Source organism: Pseudorca crassidens, chromosome 19 (genome assembly GCF_039906515.1).
Source record: "Pseudorca crassidens isolate mPseCra1 chromosome 19, mPseCra1.hap1, whole genome shotgun sequence".
Taxonomy (NCBI): domain Eukaryota; kingdom Metazoa; phylum Chordata; class Mammalia; order Artiodactyla; family Delphinidae; genus Pseudorca; species Pseudorca crassidens.
The window spans coordinates 45,555,582-45,568,678 of record NC_090314.1 but is presented as its reverse complement, the minus strand read 5'-3'; the positions used below and the strand labels follow the sequence as shown (position 1 = coordinate 45,568,678).

At 55.4% G+C, this 13,097-nt stretch overlaps 1 protein-coding gene across 3 annotated transcripts; it reads right to left on the bottom strand.

Moving 5' to 3' along the window:
- Nucleotides 1–5,988: 5,988 nt before the first annotated feature.
- Nucleotides 5,989–12,653, bottom strand: AOC3 (amine oxidase copper containing 3). 3 transcript variants are annotated; one of them, XM_067716149.1, is made up of 5 exons: nt 11,322–12,653; nt 10,890–11,012; nt 9,083–9,368; nt 8,541–8,670; nt 5,989–7,804 (listed from the first exon to the last, which is right to left on the bottom strand). In XM_067716149.1, exons 1-5 carry the CDS (start codon nt 12,487–12,489, stop codon nt 7,529–7,531), a joined length of 1,983 nt encoding a protein of 660 aa, XP_067572250.1. In that variant the 5' UTR covers nt 12,490–12,653; the 3' UTR covers nt 5,989–7,528. The 3 variants fall into 3 exon arrangements, with proteins under 3 accessions (XP_067572250.1, XP_067572251.1, XP_067572249.1); XM_067716150.1 differs by having other exon boundaries at nt 11,601–12,652; XM_067716148.1 differs by having other exon boundaries at nt 10,890–12,652.
- Nucleotides 12,654–13,097: the final 444 nt, after the last annotated feature.

Here is a 13,097-nt window from a genome sequence, read left to right as displayed (position 1 = left end):
ATTGGGCTGGGGTTGTCCGCCAAAGAAGACGATGGCCAGTGCCTCCCGGGCAGGTGGGGGGCTCCCCCTGTCCAGGTGGGCCAGGGCTGCAGCCTTGGGGGGCAGCTGCAGCTCCACTGAGAAGATGCAGTTGTCTGAGGGTTGGGGCTGAGCTGCATTCACCAGGCCTGGCCCCAGCTTCTGGGTCAGAAAGCTTATCACAGCCGTCAGCTCTTCTCGGCTCAGGTCTGCAAACAGCTGGCTCTGGCCAGGGTGTGTCCAGGGCTGGGCACTTGGTGATACGGAGGGACAGAGGGGAGGCAGGCTGGGATGACACTCCTTCCCAATTCCTTCCTCACTCCCAGCACCACCTTCACCCATGCCCATCACCAGAACACTCCACAGGAACAGAAGAATAAAGACAGCCATAGCTAAAGCTCCTGGCTGCCTCCAGGCTCTTGCATCGGAATGCAAGATAGAAAGACAGACAGACAGACAGGACCTGGGTGCACGATGCCCCTTTCAGTCTCTGGAGGTTCCTGGCTCTGGGTGGGGCTTCTGGGCAAGGGCAGAAGGTTGGCAGGGGGCGGAGGCTGGGGGAATCAGTGGTCAGGCCAGGCTCGGGAGGTGGGGCTGATGTAGGAATGTGGACTTTAAGTGGCTCAAGTAAGCCTCTGTCCTCCTGTTCCAAAACAAACACACAGGTTCAAGGTTGTGGAACGAAGTGGGGGAGGGATCGGTTTGGGAGATACACCTGGAGAGAGGCAAGTGGAAGAAGTGACAGGGGCAGAAAGGGACTGTCCTTGGGCTCCTCCTCCACTCTCCAGATACGGCCTTTCTCCTGGCTACAAGGCCGCAAGCAAAACTCACCTGTGCACACCCCTCCAACCAGATTCCCTCCTTCTGTCCTCTAGCTGACGAAGCCCTCATCACAGTCTATGGCTCCCCCATCAACCAGAATCCTACTGGCACCCATAGGAGACTGGAGAGTCATGCTGAGAACATAAAGCACCTGGGAGGAGCTGGGGGGCTCAAGGGCTGACCCAGGTCAACACCTTGGAGGCCCTGAGCACCCTAAATCACTGGAGGGGAGCATGAAGGGGGCGTTGGAGGGGGTGGGGAGTTTCAGTGTAACAGAGATCCCTCCCCACTTGAGCAGGACTGATGGAGCACGGCAGAGGTCAGGGTGCCTGGAAACTGGCTGTGAACATAATCTAGCTGCCCACAACCCTCATTTCCAGGAAACCCGCCTCCAAAATACTGCAGAGGCAGAGAGCAAAGTGGCCTCCATTCTTGGGCAGGTGAAGTGTGGGGGACTGCCATCCTCTGTGCAGCCAGGTCCTGAGGGGAACTAGGAGAGACTGAGGGATCCAGAGAGAGGACATGCATCTCTTGTGAGCCTGGAGGAGAATCCTTTGCAACCTGGACATGTCCAAGAGCTCTTCCCCAGGAAGCCATGTTAGACCGACCTTGTAGACAGAGTGCGTGCGCCTGCAGGAGACTGGACGGGGCATTCCAGCCGAAGGGAACAGAAGCTGCAAAGGTACAGGAACTTGAAACAGCCTGGGCCTGGGCAGGGAACGGCCAAGGCCAGCTTAGGGGGTGTGAGGTGGGGATGGGAGGGGCGCGGGCAGAAGAGGTCAGGTCAGGAAGCCTTGTGAGGTGTGTGTCTAAGCAAAGTAGTAATTGTGGAAAGACAGTGAGAAATCTCAGAACATGTAAAACCAGGGAAATCAACACCAGAAAGGTCAGATTCTCCAAATATCATCTGGTTATGCAACCAGCTCTATTTTGATATGGGAATTCCACATAAGGGGTCACTTTATTATTGACCCGTGTCCTTGGACTCTTTAATCAATAGAATTGATAAGAAGCCAGAGGAGGAATTCAGGCAAGGCTTTACTGGGACTCATGCTGCAGCAGGAAGGAGTAAGAACAAAACACAAGTTCCCAGGACTTCCCTGGTGGCGCAGTGGTTGAGAATCCGCCTACCAGTGCAGGGGACACGGGTTCGAGCCCTGATCCGGGAAGATCCCACATGCCGCAGAGCAGCTAAGCCCGTGAGCCACAACTACTGAGCCCATGTGCCACAACAACTGAAGCCCACGTGCCTAGAGCCCGTGCTCCACAACAAGAGAAGCCACCGCAATGAGAAGCCCACGCACTGCAACGAAGAGCAGTCCCCGCTCGCCGCAACTAGAGAAAGCCCGCGTACAGCAACGAAGACCCAACGCAGCCAAAACGAAATAACTAAATAAATTAATTAAAAACAAACAAACACAAGTTCCCTTGCTTGCTCTCTGTGGAGGTTGGGCTGATTCCTTACGTGGGGTGAGGGTGAGGGTGAGGGTGAGGCTGGGGGCAGATCGGTGGGTCGGGCCCGAGGGGAGGCTGAGGTGTTTGCCCACCCCCTTGGTGGTGCTGTGTGCAGGGGTCATGCCCAGTACCCTGCTTTTGCTCCCGGCACCTCAGAAGTGGCAGTTGGTTTGTGGCTTTCTTGTATCTTATGGTTCACAGTTGCCCCGATTGCCCATGCAGGCAGTTATTTTTAGTCCCTTGTAGTGTCTTTGTGATCTGTGGCTCCAGGAAACATTTGTCCAGACGCAACTGCAAGCACTCCCGTAAAGGGTCCCAGGTCCCAGCCTGTCTCGATTTGAAATGGGCCATGTGGACTTTATAATAAGGGGGAGAAGAATCTAAGGTCAAACCCAGCCCTGGCCACAAGGCAGGTATTTCCAGCCTGGGAACTTCATTCTGGGCCCTTTCATAAGTGCTGGTCTTACCTCCCAGCTAAGAACACACCTTTAAGAGGACGGTTAATGTTTTATGTCCCGACCAGTGCTACCAAGCACAGGTCAAGAATGTCCACTCTGGCGGGTATCCCCAGGCTCTCCTATGGGAGGTGGGTAATGATCAGGGAGTGGGAGGGAGAGCCTTTGCCTTGCCTGGTGGGGGAACTGGTTCAGAAGAAGGTGTCCCCTCTGCCCACCTTCCCTAAGTGTCTCGCTGTCACATCGCTTCCTCTGATATCGTTTCATCCTCGGCTTCACAATCATCATGTCAAACACCCTAAAAACGTGTTGAAAAGTTGTCCCTTTTGGAGAATTACTCAGAAGACAGGACCACACGTCCTGCTTCCCCCACTAGGTCTTATTTTCATTTGGACCAACTTGTCCCCAGCCTCTGTGAATGTGCTGAAGATGCGTTTATCCCTGGGAGCCAGAGCCCACCTCCCAGCCCGCAGGCTGAGGACTGGGCCCCAGGACGTGGTGCCTGAGTCGAGCTGCTGCCCCAGAGGCCCTGTGTGGCCAGCGGGACCATCCCGGACACCCAGGTCAGTACACTCTGATCTGCATTCTGGGGACATGGCTCTGGCTCCAGTGTGGAGTGGGGCTTGGGTGTGGGACAGACGTGGGGAGGACACTGGACAGGAAACAAAGGGCCAGGATGAGGCCGGTGACCTCGAGGACAGAGAAGAAGGGAGGGGTCTGAGCGATGTGGTGGGTGGAGTTGACAGGACTCGGTGTCTGATTGGGTGGATGAGTGAGAAAGGGCACAGCCTCTTAGGTGACACAAGGACACAAAGGTTGCACTGGGTGACTTGGGATGGTGGGAGACTTTCCTCAGAAGAAGGACATACAGGGGACTTCCCTGGCAGTCCAGGGCTTAAGATTCCACGCTTCTGCTGCAGGGGAACTAAATCTCGCATGCCAAAAAAAAAAAAAAAAGCAATGGTCTTCCGTTCAGGAGGTCAGGGGCTGCGGACCAGAGTCAGTGACCAGGCATCCTTTCTTACTTTCCCTGTGATCTCAGCACAAGTTGGGAGGTGGGAGGGGGCATCCAGGATGGGGCTCTGATCAGGGCACTCTGCAAACAGGGCCTCCTTGGGCCACATTCTCACAGGAGTCCTCCCCCAGCCTCACCCTGAATTCAGGCCACCATCATTTCTTCCCCCGACCCACCTCCCTGAGCCTAAGCCTTCTGTCAACTCTATTCTTTGTATCTGGGCCAGAGGCAATGTCCTCAAAGGCAACACTGACCCTGTCACTCCCTTGCTTAGAATCCTTCCATGGCTCCCCATTTTCCTTACGGTAACTGTGGTTGCAAGGACCTGCCTCCTCTGCCCCCTGCTTGGCCCTCCGGGCTCTGCTCACAGCCCACACACATGCCAATGAACTTGGGTCCTTGGATGGGGCCAGTTTGTCACCTCCTGGCTTCTGAATATGCTGTTCCCTCTTCCTGGAACCTTATCTCGCTCTCTTCCTTCTCCCTCGGCCAACTTCTACTCCTCTGCCAGGATCAGCTTAGACGTCAGGTCCCTCAGGAAGCCTCCTCAATCCCTAAGTCCGGGTTAGGAGCCCCTGCTATGTCCTCCTCCTACCTCCCCTGGCAAATTCCCTGATGTAATGGACCCTTTACTGGCCCCTCTCTTCCCTGAGGGTAGACATTGTGCATCTTATTCCATAACGTATCCTAGTGCCTTTCAAGGTACCTGGCATGTAGGAGGCACTGGGGAAATCTTTGTTGAATGCATGTAGGAATCCTTCTCCTGCACCCTCAGAGGGAGCCCTTCTCAGGGGGCTACAGGAGAGCAGAGGCAGGCGAGCATATCTTGTGCTCCTCACAGGGACTTCCCATGTCTACATTCCTGGAAGTCCAGTTATGCCCCTGACCTAAGCCTCAGGCGTCCCCTTGTCCAGCCCCTCTTATAGGGCAATGGGCTCAAGTCCTAAAGATCTTGGCCTTGGGGACACCAGTTATTTCAGAACCTGACATCCTGGGTTACTCTTCCCTCCTACGGCTGGACCAGAAGTCTGAGGCGAACGATCCAGCCAGCCTCAGGGGTTTAGGAAGAGAGCGGGTGGGGTAGGGGCTGGAGGTCCACCTTGCAGCCCTCCTGACCCCAGCCGGGCTGATGAGCTTACGACCCACGTGTCCACGGATGCCTGGGCCAGAGCTGTCATCTCCATGTCATCTCCACGGAGGGCTGTCATCTCTATGACGTGACTGAGAGACACACCACCGTCCCTTCTTCAGATCAAAGCTCGTGAGCGAGCAGTCACACACACACGCACACTCACCGCTTGCAAACACTCACACTCTTGGTCTGGAGATGGGTTTCAAGGCCATGAGTGTCATGTTATAATAACAGGATGGGATGAGGGGTGGACACCAGCCTTCCTTTATTCCTTTTCCCTCCAACACTGACTGTTGTGCAACTGACCATGAACAGGAGCCAGCAGGAGGTGGAGACAAAATCATAAGCATGTCACGGAGAAGTGAAGTTACTCAGGTCAGAGAAAACAGAAGCATAAACTCAGTATCAGAGCCACGGTGGCCACAACATGCCTTTTTGCCCTCGGTCTCAGTCTTCAGTCTCTCCTTGTCCTCAATCTCTCTCTGTCCTCTGTCACCCTGGCTTCCACCCCAGCCTGTGTTATAAATTCATCCAGCCATCACTGGCTCTCCCTCCTGACTGGAGTCTTTCTCTCTGTTCTTTGGAACCTAGTTTCTCTCCAGCTCACTAACTCGTCTCCATCCGCTGTTCTACTGACCCAGAAGTGAACCTGGGCTTGGGGCAGGACAGAAGGTAGCAGAAGCTTCTGTGCTGGCTGTGCTCCCTGGATATGATCTCCCTCTGGTCAGAAGCTGAGCAGCGTCTGAAATCTGTTTCCTGCATTTCACCTCCTAGCCTGGCCTGGGCTTCCAGCAGGCAGAAGTCACCCCTCCCCTGTGCTTCTCATCGCCCCCACTTCTAAGAGAGAGAGAGAGAGACAGGGAGAGGGAGTGAGAGACAGCAAAAGAGACATTGACTGAGGTTTAACATTTTCTTGGAGATGTACAGGCAAGAGGAGGCAAAGCAGTTACCAGAGGCCACACCCATTTCTCTGGGTCTCAAATACTTGAGAAAATTGAGTCCCTGGGGCTATCTCTTAACTCACTCTACCCTTCCCCCCTACCCCAACCCCTTCCTAAAAGACAAGTCAGTTTAAAAAAAGAAGTCAGGTGTTGTTTGGACCCATTTATTATTTGAATAATAATAAATGAATAGGTAATACAGTCTCATGGTTCAAAATTCAGACGTACAAAAGGGTGTATAGTACTAAGTCTCCTCCCTCCTCTGTCCCAGCTTCCTGGTTCCCCTCCACAGAGGCAACCAGTGTTACCCGTGTCTTCCGAATATGCATCTATAAGATATGAGAATATGTATTTATATGATCCTCCCCTGTAAAACACAAATGGAAGTGCCCTATACACACTTCTGTGCCTCTCCTTGTTCATTGGAAGATTATTCCCTATAAAGAGATATAATTAGTTTTACAGCTGTGTAGTATTGCTTTGTAAGGCTGCATCAGAATTTATTTAATCAGTCTTTGAGGGACGACAGTTCTGCTGCGCCCCATCTCTGGCTCTTTGTAGAGGGACCCCCAATCCAGACTGCTCCCACCCACCCCTCCACACGGACAATCTGCCGGGGAGGCTCCACCCCCAGAGGCCTTGGCTCATTTGCATGCTCACACGTGATTGGACCCCTGGCCCTATGACTGGAGTCCCTGGTCTTCCTGCTTCTCATCCTTGGTGTCCACCCAGCCTCCCATATTGGCTACTGCAGAGGACAGAGGGCACTGGTCACGCACAGACTTGGTACAAAATGACCACTCCTCATTACCACTGCACCGCAAAGCCATCTAAAGTGCTAACTTGAGCTGCTGCTGTCTCCATGACCACCCTCTGCCAGAGAATGCAAGGCAGGCCTATACAAATGGGCAGAAAGAACTGTGGGGAAACACATCCTGCCCCAGGACTGGGGGTAGGGGCAGCTCCCAGACACAGGGACACAGACGGGGACTGTCCTCTCAAACTAGATGTCCCTTGCATTTTGAGACTTCCACAGGCCTAGAACCAGGAGAGGAGACCAGAGGTGAGAAATGAGGGCTGGGTAACATCCCCTCAGGGCTGGGAGGGAAATCCCAGGATATAAGAACAGGTGGGAACTGGAGGAGGCTAGGCAAGAGGGGAGAGAGAGAGAAGGAAACATGGGCCAAAGAGCCCCTTCCAGCTTGATTCCTAGATTCACGGGCCTGGCAGGAACCCTGCCCCACGGCCTCCTGGGGCTTATCCCCATAGCAGAGCCCCCCATCCTCACCTCCCAAGTGAGGACTCAGGAGTCTCAAGAGAAACCTGGGATGGCTAAGAAGATTTGGGAAACCCAGAAAGCAAAAATAAAAGGAAACAAAACAAAAAACACCCAAAACAGGAGTCTTCTGGAAAGTTTAACCATGACTCCAAGCTCCTGGCTGGCCATTCCTTTCCTCTCTGCAAGAGGAACTTAGCAGGTCTGGGGTCAACAGAGCTGAGAGCCCCCTGTGTCAGGCGTCACAGACTCAGGATGCTTCCAGAAGGAAGGGGGAGGGAAGGGAGGACGATGGGAGAAAGAAGACCCCCAAGATGTGATGAGGGAGAAGACATAGGCTGCCCTGCCCAGTGCCCATCCCCTCCCCTCCCCACACTCCCTGGCACTGGGGTCCCAACCACATTCCCCATCCACCTAGTTGTGGGAGAAGCCCGCGTGGGAGAAGGCAGGGAGGTGGGGGGCACAGGCCGCAGCCTGGGGGAGGCAAGCCAGGCGGTTGACCTCACAGGCCCCAGCATCCTGGTCCTCCCGGAAGTAGACGGAGTCAGCAGAATCGAAGGAGGGGTCCTGGTCAAAGAAGTTGTAGGGTTGGAGGAAGAAGCCCACGCTGTTCCCCACAGTCACTGTGTTGGGAATGTCCTCTGCATGGGGGATGTGCAGGAAACCGGTTGTCACCCAGGCCACCAAGTCCTAAGGGGGCGAAGAAAGAGGATCATGAGGTCTGGCTTTGCTAAGGGCATGTCCGCCTCCCCCAGGATTCACTTTGGCAGCCCACCTTTGCTCAGGAGGATTTTAAGTCTTCAAACATTTTTCCTACTAGTCCAGAAATCAACGCATAAATGGTCGATTTCATATTCGGAGCAACACCTGCCCCCCATCCCAGCCCGTACCCTCCATCATCTGACATTCCCCATGACATCACCATCAGCCTACACACCCCCAGAGGAATGATGACACCCACGGGCAACTTCAGCTCCTTTCCCCTGACTCAACGAGAGCTCCCAAACTCTGAGAGAAGGAGGATGAGGAGGGACGATCAGGGTTTGGGAGGCAGAAATTAACTTGGAAATTAATCCTTTAATGGTCAAGCCAGCAACAGAGAAGCTTTAGATATAAGAGATGTGGTCTTCCCTGGTCACTTCCAGCCCTCCTGAGTCCTGGGGCCCTTAAAGGACTCAGTCCACGACGCTGAGACTTAGAGAGCTGTACAGTCTTGAGGATAGGCTGGAGCCTCAGCCACTGTGTGCAAATGAACTCCCAGCTTGGGAAGATTCCCTCAGCAGGTAATGATCAGATCCACAAAAGCACAGAAGGCAGGAGTCAGCTCCGTCCTTGAGGAGATGGTTTTCAGGGACCTCCCCAAGAGGAGATGGGGCTCATCTCTGTGTCCCCGAACCCCTCCCTCAGCCTCCCACAGCCGGCTGACCTCTCCAACTATGGTCTCATTGTTGATGAAGTCAGCAAAGTCCACGGTAGGGGCCCAGGGGTCATTCTGATTGAAGATGCTGCTGCTGCGGGGCTCCGCCTCCTTCCGCTGGGTCACAGCCAGCTGGTACCTAGAGATGCTCTGGTCAGGCCTCCATGGTCACTAAGCCCATCCTGCTGCCTGATCATCATGGAAGGGAGCCGAGCCCATGGACCTCAGCATTCCCATCTCGTTCACACAGTCACTCTGACGCCACCCTGGTGGGTGGCCCGAAATCATTCCATGTCTTCCTGTTCATCCCTTGCCATTTCACAATATGCCCCCTCCCAAACAGAAAATACTTTTCCCACCTGGCCTTTAGCCTTCCAAGGGGACCATGTATCCACTGTGGGCCTTTGGATAACCAGGAAATCCTTTTTGAGCTCTTACCTCACTCACCTCGTGTACAGTCTGAACTGAGTTCCCAGTTGCCCCTCCCAACACTCCCTTCTCACTCTCATCCCCTCCCCAACCCCATACGCATACCGCACCCCGTCACCCACCTTGCCCAGCTCAAGGCTCTCTCCATGGAGCTGTTCTGGGGCAGAGGCTCCCCAGCAAAGCTGACTGTCTGGATGCGGTAGCCCCTCGGGTGCCCCCACTTGTTGCTGTGATTGCTGGCCAGGTACAGGTAGCGAGGGGAGGGGCCTCCCAGGGGGAAGGCGGCCTGCTCCTCCGTCTCCAGCAGCTTCCGGGTCACCTGCAGCCTCTGTGTCTGGTGCTTGGGGCTCCAGGGTACCGCCGTAGGGACAAAAGCCATGTCCTCAGCCCAGACCCAGTTCTCCAGTCCTGCAGGGGTGAAGTGGAGATGGTGGGGGGAAGCGGGGAGGGAGGGCTGGCCATGCAGCTGCCCCCCGCCGCCCCCGGACTCTGTCCCCACCTGGCTTCAGAGTGGGCGCCAAAGAGAAAGCCAGACTGAGTGTGCCCCCTCTTCCCTCCCCTCTCCCCAAGATGTCCCAATCTTTCAGCCAAACCTGTTGACCTGTGAAATATTTCTTCAAGGATTTCATTCCTTCATCCTTTCACACTCATTAGTGGAGAGGCCTGTGCTCAGCACTGGGGACACACTGATGAATGAAACAACATCCTTACCCTCCTGCTCTCACAGAAGCCCCAGAGAGGCCAAGCCCTGAAGGGACTGTAGTGTGAGAGGAGCCCATTCCAGATTGAAGGTTAGAGGAACACAGGTACAGGCAAGAATAGAGGGCTTCCTGGGCCACTTTTCAGCCTGGCCTTAGGGGATGTCACCAGCAGAGGTGACATGGCAGGGCATTCTAGACAGGGGCAAAACAGGAGCAAAAGCAAAGAAGCGTGACTGTCACATGTGGTGCGCGTGTCCAGGGACAGGGCGGGTGTGTGTCTTAAGCAGCACGGGGAAGAAGGTGAAAGGCAGGCAGTAGCTGTCCTCTGAAGGGAAGGGCCTTGTAGGTCCTTCTGTGGACAGGATCCTAAGGGTGACGGGGAAAGTGGGAAGTGTGTAAGGGAGCAGGCTGGCATGGGCTGGTAGGTCCCTCTGAGCACAGGGTGAACCATGGATCTGAGAGGAAGAAGAGTCGAAGCAGCAGAGAGAGGGCTGACGCCCACAGGGGGCCGGTAGCGGGGCCAAGCGAGGGGTTGGAGATATTTCAGAGGCAGAAAAAAATCTGGTGATGAACTCAGTGTGGGGAATGACAGTGAAATGATCAAGACTCCGAGGCATCATGTAACCCTTGGCTCTCTGTGACCACCAACTCCAGGAACTATCTGGAATATTCCACAGTATCCACTCTACCCCTCACACTTAAGTGTATTGTGCCCAGAGATGGAAATTCAGGGAGGAGAAAGGTCCACCTCCCAGGGAAATGTATCCCCCGGGGGCGTTCCACGATTGGCCTGCAGGTGCCAGGGACTCCGCAGAATGCAAACAGATCCTCCCCAAAACCTACACTGCAGGCCAGACACAGATAAGCTGAAAAGCAAATGGCTGCCTCACTGAAGTGGGGCCCATATAAGTGCCAGAGAGGGAAGAGGGCAAAGGGGACCCTTAGCCTGGATCCTGCCTCTTCTCTGAGCTTAGCTGTTTCCCAAGATTTTCTGATGAGGTCATGTGGAGGGTGGGTGGCAGCTCTGTACCCAGCCAATGAGCTAAGAGCTCAGTAAAATTCAGCAGTCAACTCTCTCCCATCCAGCAAAAGAGGAAGCATGAAACTCCAAAACATATACTCATGCTCAGATCTTCCTTTCCTGGAAAACCTCCAACAAACACAAAGCAAACAAAGACAGCCCTTCAGCCCCCTATCTGGGATCCTGGCCTCCGCCAGGATGTCTTACCTCCCACGTCCAGATCCACCTTGTAGTGGGCACTGTGGGTGTGGACGGTGCCCAGCGTGTGCTTCCCAACCTGGTTTCCATATCTTCGGGCAGCTCCAAAGAGGAACGCTGAGCTGATGTAGCCTGTGGCATGGAATTTGACTTCAATGGCCCCATTGGGGTGGAAGACCATATCCCACACATAGTCGTAGTTGAGCAAGGTCGACACAGACCTGAAGACCAGCACTGTCTCCGCAAGGCCCCCAAAATAGTGGGAGTGAAAAGCTGAGTGGTGTCGCCTCAGGGGCAGGCCCTGGTTCTGCTCAAACACACAGAAGGCATCAGGTAGTGTCTTGGGGGCTTGGGACTCCAAAAGGAAGTACCAGTCCACGTAGGTGGCCAGATAGGGGCAGTCCACCCCACGGGTCAGGGGTGTGGCGTACTTGCCCATACCAAAGCTGCCGTCCATATAGTGGGTCAGCATTGCCGCCGGGGAATTTCCACCATAGACAGCCAAGGCCTCTTGGAGGCTGATCTCGTAAGCCAGCCGTTCTCCCTGGAATCGGATGTCAAAGATCCTTGGACCACTGAAAGCTCCGAGGCCAAAGGAGAAAGTCCACAGTGAGGAGGCCACTCGACTCCCCTGGACACTGAAGCGGGGGCCCTGGGGATGGAACTGCAGAGGGGGAGCCGGACCCGGAGGCGCCTTGGACTTCAGGGACCAGGACCCACCTGTGCCATTGTCTGGGATCACCACCACATTCACCAGGCCGGCCTCAAACTGCTCCTCCAGGTGGGCCAGACTCTCATAGTAGCGGCCTTGAAAGAACACCTTCTGGATGGTCCAGCGAGCAGGGTCCAGAGCCTTGTGGTCTACCAGAAGCTCCAAACCTATGGGGTGCAGGAAGAACCCAGCCCCTGAGATGTTGTAGTAGAGGCCAAACCAGGTGGCCCTGTCCCCTGATTGCAAGCCACGGGGGGCTGTGGTCATGGTCACCAGGTTCCCTCCTTGGTGCTTGTAGAAGCAGCAGTGGTGGAGGAGACCAGCAGCCTGGGGCAGCTCTGTGTTGAAGATCATCTGGTCTATGTCCAGGTACTCTCGCATGAGCACGGGGCGTCGGTGATAGGGCAGGGGGCTCCCGTGACGCTCCACAGTCACGTCCCGCAGGTAGGAGGGGTGCGGCAGCGGCCCCACCAGCAGCTCAGTCACATTGGGCTGGGGTTGTCCGCCAAAGAAGACGATGGCCAGTGCCTCCCGGGCAGGCGGGGGGCTCCCCCTGTCCAGGTGGGCCAGGGCTGCAGCCTTGGGGGGCAGCTCCAGCTCCACCGAGAAGACGCAGTTGTCTGAGGGTTGGGCCTGAGCTGCATCCACCAGGCCTGGCCCCAGCTTCTGGGTCAGAAAGCTCATCACAGCTGTCAGCTCTTCTCGGCTCAGGTCTGCAAACAGCTGGCTCTGGCCAGGGTGTGTCCACGGCTGGGCACTTGGTGATACGGAGGGGCAGAGGGGAGGCAGGCTGTGTTCACCACCATCTCCTCCCCTGCCAGCTAGCAAGACACACACCAGGGCAAAGATGGTGATGACAGCCAGAGCAAGGAGCACCAGGGTGGTCTTCTGGTTCATTGTCCCATGAACGTAGAGACAGAGGATTGAACCAAAGTGGAGACTTGTATTCTCAGTCCAGCAGAAGAGGGTCTCTTTTGCTCCCTGTACTGGGGGCTCCTAGACTCTGGCTGAGGTTCTCAGTATTGCGACGCAATGGAGACTGAGGATGGGAAGAGCATGGGAAGGCTGGGGAGGGGGGTGGAGCGGGCTGGGGTTGGGAGGCGGGCCTAAGGCAGGGCAGCAGTGATTTCCACAGACCTTACATGGCTTTGTGTTCCAGGCTCCAGCTCACATTCTGCTCTCTGGGTCAGGGTTGGGACAGGGGAACGCTGGGTTAGGAGGAAGGGGTGGTGGGGATTTCAAACGAATGCAGCTGACCAGCCTGAGCACAGACATGCGCTGACATGCACAGAAATGCCGGGGAGGAGGCAGCCCCTCTTTCCCCTCCGCCCCACTTCTTTCCCCAGCGCCCATTTCTCAGGGCCAGATGTTCCCTTTCCTGCAACTTGGAACTATTGTCCTCCTTCCAAGGAAACCCCACCCCCAGCTCTTCAGCTTCCCAAGGAGCATTTCTTGGCCAGGTCTGTCCCCCTTGTCCCCTCTCCTCCATGGCTAATTTCCTTGGC